This window comes from Tachypleus tridentatus, unplaced genomic scaffold, assembly GCF_004210375.1.
Source record: "Tachypleus tridentatus isolate NWPU-2018 unplaced genomic scaffold, ASM421037v1 Hic_cluster_2, whole genome shotgun sequence".
NCBI lineage: Eukaryota > Metazoa > Arthropoda > Merostomata > Xiphosura > Limulidae > Tachypleus > Tachypleus tridentatus.
Window position 1 is genome coordinate 10937598 of NW_027467782.1, and position 23694 is coordinate 10961291.

Below are 23694 nucleotides of genomic sequence, written 5' to 3' on the forward strand. Positions count from 1 at the left end.
CTTGCTCTTTATCTATTTAATAAAACGTAGTTTATCGACTTGTAGAAGTTTGGTATAATAACATTAATGTTATATCAGTTCAAAACATACTCCCGTGGTACAGCGATATGTCGGTAGACTTCCAGTGCTAAAACCGGGTCTCAATATGTGTGGTGGGCAGAGCACAGATAGCTCATTGTTTAGGTTTATGTTAAATTCCAAACAAACAGTACAAAGTAGTTTTCCTGATGTCAACAATACTTGAACTATGAATTATATTATTCTTTATTTTAGCATTCGAACAACCAGACAAAGACTTCGACGAATGTCCTGATGGATACGCGATGAGATTTAATCTGTGTTGTGACCAGTATTTGTGACTTCTAATTTTAAAATAAATCGAAAAAGGAAACACTGTTTTGAACAAACTAAGCAGTCAATTATTAATTATATATTTCATCCTGCATTTTATTATTAATTGTCAAAGTTAACACTATTTACATATACGGACGTTTTTTAGATCCATGTGAACCAGAAGTGAATGTCTCATCATTCAGTCCTTCTCCAAACAAAAGTTAGTTACTATACAAATGATGTTATTCAACGCTTATTTTCAACATGAGACAGTATGTTTAGAAAGGCTGGTGACAAGATGTCGTGACGGAAAAATGTTACTGGTCATTATTTTCTATCATGAAGAATACATCTCTTACCATTTCACCACCCGTAGCAACTTTAAAAAAAAAACGTTTATTCACTTTGAATTGTTTCCGATAGTTTTTCAAGGTGTTCTCTTTGGTTTTTAGTTCTTGTAAACACTAATTATAGATTTCTATGAGTAGTCTATCAGATAAACAGTATTCAGTTTACAAATTGTAAGCAAGTCAGTATCGACAATCATGCATCTTTGAAAGTCTGAGAAATCGTTACTCTTGTCTTTTGTCTTGTTATAAATATATCTGAAATAAAGGTGTTTAGTCACATGTTACATAAAATTATCATACTATTTTAATGTGAAAACACAGTCAGTATATTTGGTTATTATAAAGTACAAAAACAAGAGATAAAATAAATTTTAAAATGTGATAAATAAATATATTTACTGGTATTATCACTGGAGAAGTAAAGCCATACTGATACTTCACACTTCGTCACCTGTACTGTTTTATCGATGTGTATGTGTATCTCTGTTTGAATACTGAATGGAAATTTGATTCTAGTAACTCAGAACGCTGTCATTATATGGTTCTCTTAACCGTAGGTATAATGTATGAAACATAATCTCCTTCAATATTATCACAGAACAAAAAACAAACTGCTCTAAATTCATTTTCTTTTAACTTGTATTTTTCCATTTCAGTAACATCAATATTAGATCATCCCATTCCCCTCATGATTGGTGCAGCAGGAATAATACTTTTGATAACTTGTTTAAGGCAAGAAAAAATATTATTTTCTTATGTTTAGTTAAATAGATCTTAATATAATTTCTAAGATAATAATAGTTGAACCATTTGTGTACATTCTTGATGATAAATTTCAAGTGGCTGAGAAATCCAAAATGTTCATTAACTGGAATAATAAATAATGGTTACAAACACTTGCAGTAAAAAGAAATAATAAGGTGAAATTAGCATCATTAATTTATAATAAACTAATTTATGTGTGGATCATCATTTAAAACTTAAATTGTGGAGCAGTTTTTTCAATATTACAAGTTCTTGTAAGTATGTTATTGTTTAACCAGTTTTATATGTAAATACAATAAGGTACTGTGTGTTATTACAAATACTTGAAGTTGAAACGTGTTAAAAAATTTGGAAACCTAAACTTTTACAATTAGAGTAATTGGAAAACACTTGAGATAAATACAAAAGGCATTTTCATTCAAAGAAGTTATTTTTTAATTAATGATTATCGTATTTATTTTAATACGATATTTAATTAAAAGTGGAATTTATTAGCAAGTATAATATTTATTAAATTATCCCTGTTATGTTATAACATTTTATTTCTGTTTAATTACTGCCATTCAACATGTTGAGGAAGCCCTGTGCCTCTGGTTGCTAAATATTATTATTTCTAGATTATAATTATATTCTATTTTTAATTGAAATAACACTGATGTATAAATTATAGTTAAATTAAATCACTTATGTTATTTATTGGTGGTTTTCTTCTGTAGTCTTATAAGTTTGAAATGGTGCTGCCAGTCAGAAAGGGGGAAAAAAGATGAGGTGATCGTCGAGAAAAATACATTAAAACCACAAAACTCAATAGTAAAATCAAATAAACATTTAAAATACAATAGAAAACCACACAATATTATGAAAAATAGACCAAGGAAAGTGCGGTATGTTCAACTGCCTCAAGTAAGTAATGTAATGATAGAAAATGTCATCATATTATTCTCTTTCCCAGCAAGAGCCTTGTAGTGGCAAAGCGGTAGGTCTGAGGACTTATAAAGCTAGAAACCGGGTGTCGTTAGCCGTGGTGGGTAAAGCACAGATAGATCACTATGCTTAATTTCAAATAAACAGACATAAGAATAATGTAATTTATCTTCAATCATGTATGTTAACTTACTTTCTATACATTTTTATGCTTGTGTTCTTCGTGAAGGTTAGACTCCGTTATAAATATAATGTGTTAAGGTTATAAACTTTACTCTCTAATCTTCCACCTTAAAATAAAGTTTCAATTTGATGGCACGGTATCACTTTTGGATGGAAATTGTAGACGGTTTGAATGGACACCTAATGATACCTACCTTCTGGAAACGTTGTATATATCTATATAAAATACAGGTTTCTTCTTTATCTCTGCAGCCATTTCCAAACATGCATGAAATTTGTATACTCACTTGACCCTGTTTATGCGTCATGCGTTTCCACAGTAAATGCACAAGTTACACAGCTACGGATGAATCTTAACCAAGTTTGGTGTACAGCTTCCCTGTATAACAACGATCACTTTGTGTCATGTCTCTTAACAACAAATGTTATAACCTGATATTGTTGTTTGTCTATAAACTGAAAGTATATGATGAAATGTATAGACAACAAAAGTGGAAAAATTACACATTTTCTACTGTTTTAACATTTGGAAAGATATATATATGCAAAAACGGCTCGTTTGGGTTGAGAAAATATTTTACATAGAAGAGCGAACAACGTTTCGACCTTCTTCGGTCATCGTCAGGTTCACAAAGAAAGAGGTAACTGACCGGAAGCTGACCACATGTTTAGAAAGGGTTGTGTAACTGAGTGTCGGAATGTAGAGGACGGTGTTATATGTCTCAATATATAATTTTATTATATTATATTAATATAGGTATAATGGCGTTCCTTTATATTGGTTTATTTTGGGTTAACGAATTTGCATTTATGTTAGCTAGAAAGTATTGGATTCTTTTACGGTCCACAGAAAGTTTAAAAATGTTTCATTTCATTTTTTATGAAGCTTCATTATTGTCGTGTTCTTCTTCCTCTTGCGTTTTAATTCAAATCTATATTCTCGATGTTGATAAATGTTGCAGCGCCATCTCGAAGCCAAACGGCTTCCAGACAAACCTTGAATGTTAGAATATTGAAATGAAAAAGCAGTCATAGATTAAGAACCACTATTGGAACTCAGTAGTAAGACCGAGTGCTCATTACTCTAAAACTGCTTTTAATACTTGTGGCGAGTACACACAGATAGCCCATTTTGTAGCTTTCTGATAAAAAACAAACAAATAAACATGGAGGAAACTTATTGCCTCACAATTTTCTCGATATTTACAATAAGCTAACTTAAATATGCATCACGCAATTTAACATCCTCAAACGTAAAGCTGTAAATACCGAAATCCTTTTCATTTCAATTTCTTCTGTTCTTTATTGCTTTTGACATTCTCATATTTTTAATATAACTTATAAATAATTGTTTACATTTTGTTCTCATTAGTACAAGAGGAATGTGATATTTTCCACATACTATCCCCCAAATCATTAAAGTTGTAAATATTTTGCTATATATAAGATAAACATTCCCCCATTTTACTCATTAAAATCAATCATGGAGCCAATTAGTTTGTTTAAAATTTGGATATTTAACTAGAAATGTTGATTGAAGACGTATTATTTTAGCTGATATCCATTAAATTGATATAAACCAGTTATAAGTTTTGCCCTGTATAAATTTTCTATATAATGGTATTTAAAATCAACTTATCATGATTCTTGATGTTTTAGGAAGAAACAAAGAAAAAAAAAAGAAACCATTTAAGAAATACAGAGCTTACAGACCACCTTATTTTAAAGAATTAAGAGACAAGTTCGAGAAATCCCACAACAGATTCTGACAGTCCATAAAACTATCCCGAATGTCTTTTCCATTCTCGACGATTTTCTCCACCAATCAGAGATACTGAAATGAAAAAGCCCGGGGCGAATGGAAAGCCCTGAAAACCGCGTCCTCGGGTCTTGTGGAGTTTTGCCTATTCAATGCTAGAAGACCAGGCGCTTGTAACTGAAAAGATCACCCTAGTGAGTTAGATATTTTAGAAGCTGTTTCAATGATCCCTGATTATGAAAAGGCCCCGACAAATAAGTTTAATAAAAGAGAAAATAATATGATGTTAAAGCAAAAACTGACACAACCAACCATCTTGCAGACAAAAAACGACCCGCTTGTACAGCGGTAAGTCTACGGATTTACAAAGGTAAAATTAGGGGTTCGATTCCCTCAGTGGGCCCAGCAGATATCCTTATGTGGCTTTGCTATAAGAAAACACATACACATAAACACCCATACAATAAATGAAAAGTACACAATAGAAAGGAAAACAGAAAGAGCGGAAAACATGAGAAAGCCTGCTTCAGGTTCTGATAAAACTAAACCAAAGAAATGCGCTAGGATAATCGTGAATGATGACAAACCTAAAGAGACATTAAACTCTGATTTACTGACAACGGTTTGTAGATTTAAAATTCTTTTTCTTTATAGTACTCAGTATTATACAGCATCAGTATATAACCATTAATAACAAGGATCTGCTCTTTATATTAAACTTTCACTTCATACAAGTTTATTTACACCTACACATATATATATATTGCACTGAGCAACTGAAAAATAATGGAATTAATAGTACATTATTAATGCTAATACAAAATTATTGTTATAAAATAATTACAACCATTCTCATATTTAATTTCTGTGAATATCTGACATCTTATTATCTGTATCTGGTTCAAAATTCAATTAATTTTTCATTTATCTTACGTTTACGATTAATATTTAGTAGAAATGAATTCACATTTTTAGAGTTAAAAACATTTCACTTTAATTTATATGCAAAAACGGCTCGTTTGGGTTGAGAAAATATTTTACATAGAAGAGCGAACAACGTTTCGACCTTCTTCGGTCATCGTCAGGTTCACAAAGAAAGAGGTAACTGACCGGAAGCTGACCACATGTTTGAAAGGGGTTGTGTAACTGTGTGTCGAAATGTAGAAGGCGGTATTAGATGTTTGGATATATAATTTTATTTATTTTATTATATTAATATAGGTATAAAGGCGTTCCTTTATATTGGTTTATTTTGGGTTTAAGTTGTTGTATAAGTAAGGCTTCTTTAATTTTGCGTTTGTTTATGTTTGTTTCTTTATTTAGTATTTGAGTGTTTTCTATGGTTATGTTGTGTTTATTTGACTTGCAGTGTTCGAAAACGTGTGAAGGTGACTTTTTATGTTCTTTGAACCTGGTTTCCATTTTTCTACTTGTTTCTCCAATATAGAAGTCGTGGCAGTTATCACATTGTATTTTATAAATAATGTTGGTGTGGTGTTTGTCAGTGTACTGACACACAATTCAAAACAGAAATCCACCGAAAAATCACCCATACTGGACTATACATTCCTTGGGACTCAGCACATGAAACAAAACAAAAACTCAACATACTAAGAAACCAAATAAACACAACCATAAAACTATGCTCACCAGATAAAATTAACGATGAATTAGACAAAATAAAACAATACTTCATCAACATCAATAAGTTTCCTCCACAAACCGTAGAAAACATTATAAGCACACACCTACACAGAAAGCAAAATCAACCAACTAAAGTAAATACAGCTCACGAATCAAAAAAACCACGAAACCATATACTGCTGTATACCATATATTCCTGACATCAGCAAACAAATAACCAACATTTGGCAAAAATTAGTAACAAAATATGACATTCCAGTTAATACCAAATTTATTCAAAAACCCGGCACAAAACTGAGGTCTATACTATGTAAAAACTACACTGACAAACACCACACCAACATTATTTATAAAATACAATGTGATAACTGCCACGACTTCTATGTTGGAGAAACAAGTAGAAAAATGGAAACCAGATTCAAAGAACATAAAAAGTCACCTTCACACGTTTTCGAACACTGCAAGTCAAATAAACACAACATAACCATAGAAAACACTCAAATACTAAATAAAGAAACAAACATAAACAAACGCAAAATTAAAGAAGCCTTACTTATACAACAACATAACCCAAAATAAACCAATATAAAGGAACGCCTTTATACCTATATTAATATAATAAAATAAATAAAATTATATATTCAAACATCTAATACCGCCCTCTACATTTCGACACACAGTTACACAACCCCTTTCAAACATGTGGTCAGCTTCCGGTCAGTTACCTCTTTCTTTGTGAACCTGACGAAGACCGAAGAAGGTCGAAACGTTGTTCGCTCTTCTATGTAAAATATTTTCTCAACCCAAACGAGCCGTTTTTGCATATAAATTTCTCAACAAGTGGGTTTCTCGACATCACTGATTATTATTTCACTTTAATGTAATGTATACTGTGTCAAACTGTGTGACCAATATCATATCGATGTTGCATGCTTACAATCAGTGTTGTTAAGATCCTGAGGCATCCACAACTACTGAAAAAGATGCATTCAGAGAATCCTTAATGTTCAGTCATTTAAATACATGTAATTCTTCCAAAAGAGACCGATACATGTTCGATACTATTGAGGTCTGATAATTCTGTACCCTAGTTAAGCTGATCAATCATCTCTTCTTCAATATTATTACACGTGGGAAGACAATTATCATCCATTCAGCTGAAGTCAGAACCAAACGTTAACATATATGACAGCATATTATGTATCGTCTTAATGACATCTGGAAAACATAAAGGTCAGAGTGTCCATTCGTGATTTTTCATTATCACACATATTTCCACCACTGATATAAAAGTGAGTTATTTTGTGTCTTACTATAACTAAAATATACCTTGTCTCAGTAGTATTACCAAACCTCTTGTGTTTTTAACCGTACATACACTGAAATGAAGTTCTGTTGTAACTACGAACATCTGATTCTGTTTTTAACAGTTATCACATAATTGTAGCGAATCGTTAGATGACGGTAACTTACTTAAATGTGGACTTTATTCTTTTCAGTCCAGTAACAGTGTATTTGTACCATTTTGTTACACGTGATTCCACCATATCTTGTTAATAACACTTTGAGACATTTTGCATCAGTGTTTGTTTTATAGTCAGTCAACTTTCATTGGTCTGACAGACATTTAGTGAAATATCCAGCTGTCTTCTTTTGGACTTTACTAAGATTATTGAATATTTTAAAGAACTATAAACTCCGTGATTTACTACAGTGTTACAACTATGATAAGACAGTTTGAAAACTCTTCCTCTTTATAGTCATTTGTAGATCAGATTACATAACTTTTCATGCTTAATTTATATAACAATGAAATGAGGAGAACAATTGACATTTATTTATAACAGTAGTTTTATCTTGTTTTAGCAAGTTAATATTTGTGAACAAACAATATAAATGTAAAACATTATTTAAAGCTATTATCTGCTCTATATTACCTTTCTCACTATTTGGGACAATACTTGAGATATATTTCGTAGTTTTGAGAAAACGTTTATCAGACACCTGAAACCAATTTCATAACTTACAATTTTCATACAAACATTTATTTGGTTTTACTCATATTATAGTAAAACGACTGCTACATAAAGAATAAATTATATATTTTTAAAATGTTTATTAACTTATTATTGTTATTAAAACATTTTTTCGATTGATGATTAATCACTAATTATAATGAAATCTTCAGGCAGAAACACCAGCTTCAAAAGAAATAAAAGACGATGAATGTATCCAGAGGGATATGTCAAGCAACATCAGGCCTCCCTCTACTAGACTTGTCTACAATGCTGATAAAAGTATCACTGTAAGACTTGGCAGTAAATCAGAACATCACCAGAGACACGTTTTTATTGTTATTGAAAATGCTGAAACCGAAACAAATTTATTACTGGGAGAGCTCCGAAATCAACACTCATGTGTCAATTAAAATGTTGCCAAAGCGAACATAATCTTATTGTACATGAAACTAAAAATAATAATCAAGTTAAATATGTTGACATCCCTCACAAGATTGTTTTTACAAGAGATCCGAAACTGAAACCAAAACCCAAAATTAAATAACCCATGGGCTGCTCAAAAGCATACCAAACTAAAAAGAATTACTTTACCTTATCTCATAAGTTACATTTTGTACATTTTACTCAGTGATATAAATAATAAATAAAACACACATATGAAAAATAAAGAATATAATATTCTCCTGGGTCTTCTCTTTTTTTGCTGTAAACTGTCATGAAACTTAAGCTCACTTTTCTATTTACGAAATTATTACAATTAATAATGTTTTATGTAATTAAATAGTACAACTAAGAACAGAGAATAATAATACACAGAAAACACTGTTCTATAAATGTGATAATATACGTTAAGGAAATCAGCTAAGCTCACCTGTGTGATTACTGTGTAATCAGTAATTTCCATCAAAAAAATTTGAAACCAAATGATAAAATAGACAAAACTGCATAAAGAAAACAACAAACCAGATCGCTTGACAGATTGAAACTTTAATTTTCTATTGGGTATAAATAATGTAGTGTATAACTATTAGCATTTGTGAAAGATGAAATTGCAAGAGTTGGTCTGATTATCTAGTTAATGGTTTGTAGACGAATAACAAACAGAGCTATATCACCGTGTTAGCTTTGGTGTTAATTGAACAAGAAACGTGGAGACATATGAGAAACAGACACATACTGACATTTATTTATATAAATTCAATGATAGTGAACATTTTAAAAATTCAACTAAAGCCCAGTAAAGTATGGCTGAAAGCTCCATTGTAGAAAACAATAGGTCGTAATGAAACTCCTTTACAAATATAAGGTAAACCATAGAAAATTATGGCTGATACCTAATGGCATAATATTCAAATTGTTTTTATAAGTAAGAATGCCATCTTTATTAATTTCAGTGAATATCTTGGCAGTTTTTCATCACTTTTATTAATAGGGTTACTCTACAGCTCCTCTGTCTTTACGAGAAACTATCAGAGAGATGGATCGTTAGTTCCCACTGATATATGAACGATACTACACCACAATACAGGTAGACCTAACTTTCAAATGAGTTGCTCAATTTTAGTCAAGAGTGAGATGTGGCGAGTCAGCTGTAAAGATATTGTTAGTTTAGTTACTGTGAGGAAAATATTCATGTTTGCGCTCCCAGTGGGGAGAAATAACTCCATCATTGATAAGGGTAACATGTGTAATAATCTTAGGTGGATCACGCATTAATGTACAATATTCTTTAACAAATGCTACATACATCAACTAGGTGGCATTCGTGACAGTAACACTAGTAGATATTGATAACTATCATTTTCTCCCCCTTATTCATACCTGTGAGCATCACCCAACAAGGTGAAGCACCCATACAGAAAACACAACACTCCTACTACTGAAGCTGGAATCAACATACAGGTGTAAAATCCAAGTCAAGCAAAGTACAAGACTATCTTAAGTCCAAAATATTCCCTGAAAAATTGAAAGGAACAAACACTGAAATGTTTCTTATCAAACAAAATATAGTGGATACAATAACTAATGAGACTTCTAATTTAAAATGTTGAACATTTTCAGTAGCATATAAAACAATCAGATCACTTTCAGTTAGTGACTTGGGTACACCACCTGTGACTAAACCTGGATTTTAAAAAGATCTATTGATAACTATATTTAAGTTGAACTATAGTTAATTATGAAAACTTCTTTCACACCTACAAACACATGGAAACAACAAACTATGGATATCACAAACCTAATGGATGCTTCCTCCATGATCAATTTTAATCAATACAATCTTAAACATAGACATCATAAACAATGTAATGCATTTCTCTGCAACTGAGACCAACAGTAACATGAGCATGTTTCAACATGAAAAATAACGTTAAAGACCTAACAAGAGCCCATTGATAATGTGCTCAAAAGGTGCCTCAGACAGCAGACAACAATTAAGGAAAGTTTAGTTCTTATATGCTTTCAGCAAAAACAACAACTTATGTTTGGGCTAGTACGGTATGTTTAGTATGATTTACATTTTATAAATTGTACCATGTAGTTTCCATGTACACACAAAAGCTTATAAGAGAACAGTTTTGGAAAAATAAACCGAGGATAAACATGGGTGAGTTTTCAGTGAACATTTCACTGAAATATATATATTAGCTGGAGTTTTAAAAGCCACCTAGCCCTCTTCCCCCAAAGCTATGGGGTTGTACATATTTTTAGATGCATATTGAGCTATCCTGGACAACTTTCAGTATGAATTAGGCTTTGTAAACAAAAATCAAATCACTTACTTGTCATTTTACCACATGAATCAATCTGACAATCACATAAACCTAGTAAAGTATTTGAAACAACATATCCAATTAGGTTTGTAAGACCTCTAGTTACACATTTCTAAATTAACCAGCTATGATTTGTCTTGTAAAAACAAAAGTTTATTTCACATTAAATCTGAATGAAGTTTTGTGATCATATGCAATAGATGTTTAAATATTGTATAAAATGCAACTTTACGATATATGTGCAGCTGTCCAGTCAACAGTTTTGTTTTTAATCCTTGAGAAGCACAACCTAATACTGAAGTATTAGGTCACATATACCAGAGGTAAGACATACAAAATTTATTTCAGTACTGCTGAATTTTGTTTACATGCTTTTGGTTTCAAATAACTCATCTTCACTGTCCCCATCAGAATCTAATGCTATACATTATTTTACCAAATTTAAAGTTTAAGTCAAAATAACTTAGGAAGAAAGGATATGTTTAAATTTAAGCATAAAGCCACATGATGGGCTATCTGTGCTCTGCTCACTGTGGGTATCAAAACCTGGTTTCTAGCATTATGAGGTATGTGGATGTATCACTGCCCCACTGAGGGAGCAGAAAAAAGGACAAGCATCTATAATACAGAAATTGTTCCTGCGAGTAATGACTAATGAGAGTAGTGTTTGTAAAAATCAAATTAAGGCCACATATGGGTATGTATTGATTCATTTTGTCTCAGCCAAATCCAGCTTTTGGATTGAAAAATTCTGTGAAAAACAATCAACAACAAACTACATTTTCATTGTTACAATGATATCAAACAAAGCTTTATATGGCTCAGATATCCAACTTTAATGTTATATGTATCACAGGAGACAAAAAACAAATACAGGAATTATTCCAGTAATACCATGATTCTTGCTGTACTTTAGTGTTTATCTTATTCTTGATATATATAAAACAAAAGGTTTATTTCTTTGTAATTAAGTATATAGTTGCGCAATGGGCTATCTGTGCTGACTATCTTTTATAATCATTAGACAAGGTTCTAGAAATTTCAGTTGGCAACAATACTGGCAGTCACTAGAACTTAAATACACATATCTTCAATTGATGATTCTTTACTCTAGAATCTTCTACAAATTTATATAACAGATGAGAATTTCACAATACATATTTAACACAAGAAGTGGCGTGCTTTTCCAAATATTAATATATACTTAACTAAAACAAACGTTCATATTAAAATAAATATATGTTAATGAAATGCCGTTACAATCGAAACTTCGTGAACTAAACCCAGGTTTTGTTTGCTTGTTTTTGAATTTCGCACAAAGCTAGTCGAGCTAATCTGTGCTAGCCGTCCCTAATTTAGCAGTGTAAGACTAGAAGAAAGGCAGCTAGTCATCACAACCCATCTTACGGATGTTTATAAGAGAATAACTGTTGAAATAATCAGAAAAATCGTTTCATTGAACTTGTAATTTCATGTTAACGTACGTTAGCATTTTGTAGCAATGACTGTTATTTTCATTTTTGAGGGTTAAAAACTTTAATGATTCATGACTATTTTATAATACTTATTATTTTTTGTGGTTTTTCTTTTTGTTATATTATCTTTTGACAATTCTGTACATTTTCACAATATTTGAATTAAATTTTGACAAACTGAAGTGATTTTGTACCATGAAATGCAGTGTAGGGAAAAGATGCATGTTGTGTGCGTTTTATTATTGCAAAGCCACATCGAGCGATCTACTGAGCCCACCGAGAGAAATCGAACCCCTGATTTTAGCGTTGCAAATCCGTAGACATACTGCTCTACTAGCGGGGGGGGGGGTTATGGAAGAGATTTCTTTTTTTTTTCTACATCCAGGTAAAGGAGAAACACCTTCTGTATTACTACTACCCTCAAGTAGAGGCAAAATTTAAGATTTAGAGTCAATATAAAAGTAGAGAATTGTAAAATGTTTGTCTTTTTTGGTGATTTTTAATGATTTTGAGCTATTTTTAGATGTTGCTATTTCTGGATGTTCTAATGACCTTTTTACATCTTTCTTTTTTTTTTAATTTATTCATATCACAGTGGAATACAAACTATTTTTATTTATTTCTTGAGGGGCCCGGCATGGCCAAGCGTGTTAAGGCGTGCGACTTTGTTGTTTTTCTATTTATTTAATCTAAAATCATCATTGTTTCATTTTCTTTGTTTTCAGTTATAATATGAACGTTGATATGTATGTCATTCATGTGGCTTTCAAAATATTTCTTTTTCTTCTTCAGAGTTGTAGCTGCAAAAACATCATCGATAGCCAACACCAGATTTTGGATTGTTTTGAATTGCGCGCAAAGATACTCGAGAGCTATCTGCGCTAGCCGTCCCTAATTTAGCAGTGTAAGACTGGAGAGAAGATAGCTAGTCATTACCGCCAACTCTTGGGCCACTCTTTTACCAACAAATTGTGGGATTGACCGTCACATTATAACCTGGATTCGAGCTCACGACTCCTCAGATTAAGAGTCGAGTGCCTTATCCACCTGGCCATGCCGGGCCCAGATTTTGGAGATGACAATGTTTAAGGTACTAGAAAATATTGTTTCCAATTTTATAAGCTTTTGAGTTCTTCTTTATTCATCATCTAGTAACCCAAAGAAAATAAAAGAAATTTGTAACATTAAATAGTTGGTCAAAATCATAAATTTGGCCAAGGAGAACAATATTATTCACACACTCAAATAATCTTGGTTACAAAATAATAAGTTTAAAATGACCTAAAGACTTTATAAATATTTCACCTCTGGAAATATGTACGTAGTGCTGTGGCGACATGTAACTGATAAGTAAATAAATATTTATATAAACAATCCAGTTATGTTGCGTGTATAAAGCATTTTAATATACAAAGTTTGGGATTAAAAAACAACTGTGTTCCTTTAATATGAAGAAAGCCACCCGGCGGAGAGCATGGTAAGTCAGTGGATTTGCAACGTGCAAACACGGGTGCGACCTCGACGCCTGTGTTGAGCACAAAACAGATTGCCAATTGTGCAGCTTTGCGCTTATCAACAAGCAAAGAAAAATAATCCTTATCTTGATAGTAACACATATATTGATTACTTAATTATCAATTTATTTGATTTACTGAAAATCAGCGTGGGATGTTTGCACATTTTATAAACAAAAATAATGCAGATTGCACAGTGTTATGGAAGAAGAGTTCTAGAAGAAGAAATAGTATCTCACCCTCCAAGTGGTGCACAACACAACCAAAACACCTATAATATTTTAATGTTATTTAATCAACATCAATAATTCTTTGACCAAATACGAAATGTTCAAATTATCTTAAGAAAAATGCGTGGAAAAGTATTTTTAGACAAGAAAAATAAGTTGTTTTTTTTCTAATGTGCAAATGCCGACATTCAGAAGGGGTGTATTGAAATCACTGGATATTTCGGAAATTATGAAATTAGCTAGCACGCACATTTAAGCCCTCCTGGTGGCACAACAGAATGTCTGCGGACTTACAACGCTAGAAACTCGTGGTGGGCAGTGCGTAGATAGCCCATTGTGTAGCTTTGAACTTAACTTATATCAAGTTAAAATCACACCTTTTATTATTATTGTATGTGAGAGGGTGTAGAGGGTGTGGACAAATAAAATAAAATAGCATTAACCGATTGTGAAGTATGACTAAACGTTTAGTGCTGAAACGTTAATGATAGAAACTGGTATGTTGTTAGAGTAATAAAACAAAGTAGACCTTTTCATCAATTTTTTTTCTAGCTTCACTGAAATTCGCGTTTCGTGAAAGAAATTCACAAGTGAAACATTTAAAACAACCTGTTCAAACACCTAAATTAATGATGAGTAATACAGTCTACAAAATAAAATTTAAATCAGGTAAACAACATACATTCCGTCCCTATAGGGCCCGGCACGGCAGATGGGTTAACGCATGCGACTCGTAATCTGAAGGTCGTGGGTTCGCTTCCCCGTCGCACCAAACATGCTTGCCCTTTCAGTCGTGGGGCGCTATATAATGACGGTCAATCCAAGTATTCGTTAGTAAAGAGTAGCTAAAAGTTGGCGGTGATGACTAGCTGCCTTCCCTCTAGTCTTACACTGCTAAATTAGGGACGACTAGTGCAGATACCCATTAAGTAGCTTTGTGCGAAATTCGAAAACAAACAAACCGCCCCTAAAGGCATAGAACATGAGGTTTAGGTAATTAATTTTCTTTTATCATAACCAATGTCTCCCACTGGTACAGCGGTAAGTCTACGGATTTACAACGTTAAAATCATGGGTTCGATTCCCCTCGATGAACTCAGCAGATAGTCCGATGTGGCTTTACTGTAAGAAAACACATACGCACACTGATGGCCTGTATTTTTAAGAAAACAAGAAAGCAGCAAATCAAAACATAAACTGGGTACTAATTAATCACTGAATTTAGACGTAAGTAGTTAAAACTCATAAAAATAATTGTTTGTTTGTTTTTGAATTTCGCACAAAGCTACTCGAGGACTATCTGTGCTAGCCGACCCTAATTTAGCAGTGTAAAAGTAGAGAGAAGACAGCTAGTCATCACCACCTACTGCCAATTCTTGGACTACTCTTTTACCAATGAATAGGGGGATTCACCGTCACATTATAACGCTCCCACAGCTGAAAGGGCGAGCATGTTTGGTGCGACGGGGATGAGAACCCGCGACCCTCAGATTACGTGTAGCATGCCTTAACTCGCTTGGCCATGCCGTGCCTAAATATAATTAAACATGCCATTACTGATTCATGTTTCTAATTACTTGTCATTTGCTACCCAGTGGCTCAGCGGAATGTCTGTAGACTTACAACGCTAAAAACCGGGTTTCGATAGCCGTGTTGGGCTGAGCACAGATAGCCCATTGTGTAGCTTTGTGCGAAATTTAAAAAAAACAACAACAAACTTGTCATGTAGGTTTTACTGCATGTAATGTAACTCCTTATTTGAATTAATTTTGGCAAAATTAATAAAAATAAAGTGGTTGTAAGAATTATGAAAAATGTGTTAAAAGGGGATTACTTAAACATTTGTTAGGTTTAGAAAATATATTCATTTTTCTTTTCGTTTTGTAAAGTGTCGCTTGTTCCTAGCTAAATTTGATTGGTTACAACACTTATACTATGTCTTATAGCATCGTTCTATTCTGAGATATTGTTATTCGGTTGCTTAGCAAAATAGAACGTTTCTAACCGTTTTGAGAGTAGGATTTAAACGTAAGTACACTTAGTTATCTATTTACCCACATATTCACGTTTTGATAAACCAAAACTTTTATTAAACTTGTATGTTTTTAATTTAGTGATTTATTGAGTTTTAAGTTTACTCTGTTCCAGACATTAGGTTAAAATGGCTCGTGCTATCAGGAAGCAACTGAAGATGCGGCGTAAAGCAAAAGGCATTGAAAATTGTAATGTAAGTATGTGTGATTCACATAATTATGTTTGATTTATATTAATTTGTAAAAAGTAGGCCAGTATGTTTCACCAACACATTTTTTCCTTTAACCTGTATTGGCAAAATTCTCGAAAGAATAATCAGTAATAGACTCTCCACATTTTTGGAGATAACATCAAAATTACCAAAAGAACAAAATTGATTTAGGAAATTTAGACAAACAACAGATCATTTAATTAGATTAAGTGAAACTATAATAAACAGCTTCAACAATATAGAATGTACTGTTGCTTGCTTCCTTGATATCGAGAAAGCATTTGACAGTGTATGGCATGATGGTTTAAGGTTCCAAATGATTGAAATGGGACTACCGCGTGGAATTATTTGCTGGCTGTCCAACTTCTTGGAAAATAGAAAGTGAAGAATAAATGTTGAGGATACCTTTTCTGTGTACTTTACTCCAGAGGCTGGTGTCCCACAGGGAGGGTTAGTTAGCCTTATACTCTTCATCATGTATGTAAACGTTTAATTTACCATTGAAGGATCCAAATCATGGATTCTCTTCACAGTTCGCAGATGATGTGGCAGTCTGGAAAAGTGCTATAATACCAATAGTAGCAGCCACTAACATACAACCGCAACTAAATAGAATAAGCGAATACTGTCAAAAATAAAAATGAACACAGCAAAAACACAACTCGTAGTCTTTACGAAATTGACAAAACAAAAAACAACTGCCAGAATTATATATGAATGGCACACTACTTCAGACTGCCTCAACGGCAAAATTATAGGTCTAACTTACGATTCTAAATTAACTTGGATCAATCATATTAACGAAATTAAGAATAAAGTCTGGTGAAGAACTAACTATGCTGGAAGTCTAACTGGTAAAAACAGTGGAGCATCTACAGATAACATACTAAAAATCTATAAAACATATATTAGACCAGTAATAGATTGTGCAGCTCCAGCATGGATAACTGTAAGCAATAAAATAATGAAAACCAAACTACAAACAATCCAAAACACACTTCTTACAACAGCATATAGATAGAGTTCCAAGAACAACATCATCAAAATTCATACATAAATACTCAAACACACCAACCATACTAGATAGACTCCTACATAGTACAATAACATACTTTCATAAAAACTGGATGAAAAATGAATTACTATGCAAACTAGATAGGTACCTCATACGTGATGAAGCTGGTCCTAAACATCTCTCCCCAGTCAATTTATATTTTAAACATAAAAATGAAAATAAATAAGTAAAAATAGCATAAATTAATAAAAAATAATAACAATAAAAAATAAAATTAAAAAAATAAATAAAGTGCCACCAACAAACTTGACATTATGCTGTTATGGCAAAATAACAACTATAAATGTACCAAAATACATGGAAATTGCCCTGAAAAGGACCAAAATAATTTTCAGTCTAAATTATATTACTGTAAGACCAATATAAATACAGGGAGGAGGAAGTGGTCAAGTAGAACCTGACCCTCCAGGGTAAAACATATACCGAGACAGAGAGAGTGGAGGGGGTAGGTATTTAACCATTTCAAAATAATTTCAGCTGTTGAAACACAAAACTAACATGTTTAAAATTTAAACTTGTACCCACAAAAGTTCATCTTGATTACAGAAGAGATATAGAGAGTAAGTTGTAAAACACATAAGCAATCATACCGAAAGATATTTCAACTAAATGTACATCACAATACAACAAAACTGAAGAGTTAACTGTTTGGTTCAGAGGAAAAGAATGTAGTAATTTTGAGTACAAGTGCTTGAATGTAGATACTGAGCATGGAGGATGCATCATCCTCCAAGTGTTGTTATACTCCATTACAGTTCCTCCAAACAAGATTTTTAGGTGAGAATCAGCTCGACCCTGGAAGCACACAAATTCCATCATCTCCAAAGCCATATTGTCCATATGAATGCCAATCTTTTGGTAACCTGGTCTAATAACTTATGTTGGAACTTCATCTAGATTTTGGTTTGTCTGTATAAATAGGTCTCTCTGAGCATTCTGATTTTCAGCATACCAATAAACACCTAGGAGAATTTATCAAAAAGTCTAAAATCAACAGTAGAAACATTTTATCTGTTGCTTGTTGTTAATCTTCTGTTAGCTGTCTTACATCACAGCTTCATCCATTTATCTGTGTGCAAGAAGTTAAAGTTAACATCTGCAAACCTATATTTTATTCTGGTTCTCTCACATGAATATTATTTAATACCTGTAACCTTTGGCCAATTTTCCCTTTGGACCAAGTATTTTTCCAATAGATATAGAGGCAAACATTTTTTATATTTAAATTCCTTTTCACTTTTTGTTTTACATTGTTAAACAGTAAGCACAAGCAATCATTTGATTTCAAGAGAGAATTACCAACTCTAACAAAATCTGTCACAGTAACACTCATTTGTATGTATCATGGGCAACTTTTCATTGACTAATCCCTCTATTTTAGAAAAATGTTAATTCTCAAAACATTATATTTACCTTTTTCTTCATTCAGTCTTGATCCACTACTTTTTGGATAATCTCTACTCATGTGTCTCTCTTTGTTGCATTTGTAGCAAACTGCAATAATTTCCAATATTAAAAAATTAATTCAAAGCAATTTGAGCAATAACAAGTTATTGCTAATACCTAATTTTCTAATTTTCCTAATACCTGAATTGTTTAATATTTCTATGAGTTTCTGCCTCTTCTCATATTGCTGGACTTGGTAGAAATTCTGTTTGACATCCATATTAGCAGAGCCAACAACACCAACTGCTAAAATTAAATAATCTGGCTTACGAAACTCCGCTGCTTGTCGCTATATTTCTTCAGAAAATGTAGTATTAAATATGAGAGTCTGATGCTTCAATTTTACTGTCATGGAAGGATCGTCCACCATTTTTTTTTCACAGCAGGCACAAAACCCATGTCTAACATTCTGTCAACTTCATCTAAAATCAGATAATGGACTTGAGAAAAAGTCACCTGTCAAAATAATAGAATAACTGTTAACTGAAAGAGGTAAATAACATTAAGCTTTGAAAAACTTAATATATCCCCTTAAACTTTCCTCCAAAATATCTTATATGATGAGATATTAAAAGTTCTTTTGATCTTTTACAACCATTTGTTTCAGATAAGAGTAAGCAAAAAACTGAAACTTTTGCCCATAATTTGATTTTTATTCCATTGTAATAACTATCAAGATGGTAGACTATTAAATTTTCAGCATATGTGAATACAGTTAGGTATAGACTATTAAATTTCACTGCACAACTTTTTGAAAAGTTTTGCTTCCTGAAAAGTTTTTGCTGATTGTGACAGGTACCTGGTGGGAATGCACAAATATAGTTTTGGTTTTGCTACATCACGTAGGAACTCTGAGAAATAGACAGTTTACTGGCAATAACGTATTTAACTGCATTTATGTTTCTAATACGCTATTAAGTTCAACATAATTAAAAGTGTTTTGCTCCTGATTTTTGTTTGTATTCAATGTCTGGTGCATCACGTTGGAGTATTCAACACTAGTCAGCAAGCATTGACAGATTCCACTTGCCCTGATATCGTTTTTCCATTGTAGCAATGTTCTGGTGAAATTGAAGATTTTGATGAAACAGTACATGATGGGCAAATTTGGATGTGATTTTTGTGATCAGCATCCAAAAATCTACAAGGAACACCCAACAGTGTTCAGGAAGCAAACACTTTGTTGTGCAGTGTTTTCAGCATATGTGTATACAGTTATTCAGTGTATAAAACTGAGTAATAAATCTATAGATTCCTAAGATTCTCAATTTTTTGAAGTTTACAAAATCATAAATATATTGTCTGAAACCTGAGATTTTCCTTCTTTTAAACTCCCTTCCTTGCAAACTTCATCACACTGTAAAGTTGTGAAACCCAGCATTTGGTAGCTACATTCAACTTTGATACTAATGCTTTTCTATTATTTATAAGCCTCTTACAGTTTCTCCACATCTGTTTTGGTACTTTATTAACAAGAACAAGTTTTGGTTTATGGTTATCAACTTTATTAATTCCAGGGTTATATTTTGCTCTGAGGTAAAGGAAAGTGTTACATTTCTTGAACACTTACATAAATTAGTATAAGGACAGTATGCAAGTTTTCTGTATACAGTGGGAAAAACACTAACTATTTATATTAGTTTTAATATTTTAATTTACCATTGCTCCATCTCTAATAATGTGCCCTATTATGGTCTATATACAAAAACTATCAGATGAACAGTTAAGTAGGTTTATGCATAATAGCATAGCAAATAATTATCTAGAAGTTTTTATTGTGCAATAAATAGTTAACTGACCAGACATTCAAGTTGACACTAAACTGTCCCACAAGTCCCATGCAAGTGCATGTTACAGTCAGTACCTAATGAGTCACCAATGGCGGATTAACTTGTAATAAACATTAGTAACAATTTTACAGCCAATATACATTCATTAGTCAGCCATTCTGCGATTTTCATTCAGCTTTGGGCGTGATGGTGAGTAAAACAAAATACATAAAATATAACACGCGGCCAAACTGACTAATGAATGAATACCAGCTGTAAAATTATTACCAAAGGCATAAATGTAGCTACAAGTTTGGCCTCCAAATTTGATTTGATATCTTTAATTCGCACGCTCAATCCATTTTTAGCCACACTTTTTTCCCACTTAAGGTGTTTTTTATTAGATTTTAAAGTAAACACGAATTATTTAAAACCTTTCAATAAAGATACACTTTGAAAAGATTATTTATTCGTGAAATAATTTACATAAATGTTTTTAAACAACGTGGTAGATAATTTAATCAAGAAATATGATTAACTAACCTCTTGTTTGGGTTGAGAAAATATTTTACATAGCAGAGCGAACCTGACGATGACCGAAGAAGGTCGAAACGTTGTTCGCTCTTCTATGTAAAATATTTTCTCAACCTAAACGAGCCGTTTGTGCATATAAATTTCTCAACAAGTGGGTTTCTCGACATCACTGATTAACTAACCTCGTTGTATTTCAACAACTTTGGAGATTTTAATTATTTAATTCTAAGTCAGTTATAAGGACAGCATAATTATCTAATTTTATATTTATTATATTATCTATATAGGACAGCTTAATTTTGAACGCTTTTTCTAAGCCAGCAAAACATGAATTTAATTAAATATATTGGTCGTGAGCCGTTGTGTTAGGCCTAACGTACTTTTAATATTACATCTTTTACGAAGAGTGTGTTTCATTGAATTCTCACATTGCTAGATTAGAAAAGACGCTTACATCCCAACACTTAGAGAATAAACAATATCATGTGTTATTATTTACATTTAGATTCTGAAAACATTAACTCTGAGTTTGTGATTTCTGCTTAATTAACCTCAAAGAAGGATAAAGGAAAATCTAAAAGTTTACTTTGAATGTATTCGGTAAGAAAAAATAAATATTTACTTATCTAACGTCATTTTCTTCAGGATGTGTATTGAAATGTTTCACAACATATTACTTTTACATGATAAGATTACTGTTTGCTTATGCTCTGCCCATCACGGGTATCGAAAACCAGTTTCAGGACGGCTGGTATGGTGATAACACTTTTACCAAAATAAAGCGGTGAACAACGTTTAGACTTTCGTACATTTTAACTGCAAGTGGGTTTCTTGTCATTACGAAACCGTTTTATTATCGGTTTGAGTCCACAGACATATAGGACTACTGAAGACAGACCAGAAAAACAATGAGTGAGACACTAAAGAAAATGGATAAAAGCCTGATCCCTTTTATACGATTGAATCACTGAAGGCAGATTACAGGAACAAAATATGAAGGACTAAAAGGGAATGGGCTTCTTATCCTTTCGTTTCTTACTGTTAATAATTAACACTAAAATCGCTCTTTTCTTACAATAAATGATAAACTAGTTTTTATTTGTTGTTACAAATGATACATCTTTCTTAATTAGATTAAAAGTTTCCATCCTATCTAGTTTGAAAAAAAATTGTCTTTTTTATCGTGTTAGGATACAGAATATCATAAAGTAAAAAAATATGAATAAATGCATGATACAAAAGTTCAGTTAGATATGTATTTTTATCTAAATATGAAAACCTAAGAATATTAATATTTTAATGCTATCAGTGTTGGAAGGAAAGTAAGTTAATTTTAACAGACATTTAAACAATTACACGTGCTATGCACAAACATAAAAACTTACAGCTTCCATGCTTTTCTGTTTCACAAGTACAAACGTCAGCCACAAAGATTTCCTTTGACTGTACATTTCTCAGAAGCTTAGACACATGCCTGATTGTTTACATGTAATGTTGGTTTTATGAACCTAATGACCGAAGTTACCTTAACACTTAACCAGAAGTACAAAATAACTTTATATTTATTAAAAATATTTTCGTTTTAATATGCACCTTTATTTTGGCGAATGAGGTCATCGCTTAATTTGCTTTAACCCAATTAAAAACATATTGTTATGTGTTGATATTTAAATTACCGCCAAGTGTCAATTACATAAGCATGTAATAAAAAAATTAATAGTGCCAATAAGCATGCAATTACATAAGATTTAAGTAATTCGTAAAAGAGTAAAAAGTTTACTTACGTGGAACCTGCAGGGTTACCAAGAAGGACAGAAATATCCAGTCGTACGAGGACTGTTCAAAATACGCGGACTGACGTCATAAAACAAAATGCACTTTATTTAGAAGTTACAGGTCTGGGATCCCTTCAAAGTACTCTCCTCCCCAACGCACATACTTATCCCAACGGTGTTTCCACTTGTTGAAACAGTCCTGGTACGCTTCTTTTGTCCTCCAGCTCCTTCGTTGCATTTGCCTTAATCTCGGGAAACGTCTCAATCTTCTTCCTTTCAAGGGTCTTTTGAGTTTGGGGAACAAGAAAACATCGCAAGGAGCAAGGTCAGGTGAGTAGGGGGGGAAGAACAGTGATCGAGTGTTTGGCCAAAAACTCATGAGTTCTGAGGCACAAATTTCGCAGCAACGCAGTGCATCTTCAATTTTTCGGTCAAAATCTCGTAACAAGATCCAACTGATATCCCACACTCTTCAGCAAGTTCCCTGACAATCAGACGTTGATTTGCCTGCACCAGGGTGTTGATTTTGTCGACGTGTGGGTCGTCAGTTGACGTGGAAGGACGTCCAGGACGCTCATCATCTTCAATGGACTGTCGACCATCCTTAAAATGTTCATGCCACTTGAAACATGCCGTACGATTCATAGCAACATCACCGTAAGCCGTGTTAAGCATAGCAAAAGTTTCAGTCGCAGATTTTCCAAATTTAACACAAAATTTCACAGCAAGTCGTTGCTCCTTCAGGTCATTCATTCTGAAATCCGCCAAACGAAAAAATCGCACTTCACTTAAGACCGCGTAGCTAATACACAAAAGAAAATATCTGCAATCGGGAAATGGCGTCATAATCAGCTGATCTGTGCGAACCTAGCAACACCAAG

The 23694-nt window shown here is 32.7% G+C and overlaps 1 protein-coding gene and 1 long non-coding RNA gene across 6 annotated transcripts in view; both read right to left on the reverse strand.

Annotated features, from left to right (window-relative positions):
- Positions 1-7558: 7558 nt before the first annotated feature.
- On the reverse strand, positions 7559-22883 carry LOC143242536 (uncharacterized). 5 transcript variants are annotated; one of them, XR_013022886.1, is made up of 4 exons: positions 22823-22883; positions 18877-19191; positions 18703-18783; positions 7559-8324 (listed from the first exon to the last, which is right to left on the reverse strand). It is a non-coding gene; the product is annotated as an uncharacterized LOC143242536 (long non-coding RNA). The 5 variants fall into 5 exon arrangements; XR_013022885.1 differs by lacking the exon at positions 22823-22883 and adding an exon at positions 22424-22651 and having other exon boundaries at positions 18877-19157; XR_013022883.1 differs by lacking the exon at positions 22823-22883 and adding an exon at positions 22424-22650.
- LOC143243282 (sodium- and chloride-dependent GABA transporter 2-like) overlaps positions 19084-23694 on the reverse strand; it is an 85110-nt gene continuing 80499 nt past the window's right edge. The window contains exon 3 of the mRNA XM_076487134.1: positions 19084-19191. Within this exon, the coding sequence (XP_076343249.1) occupies positions 19084-19191 (108 nt within the window). The remainder of the gene's footprint in view (positions 19192-23694) is intronic.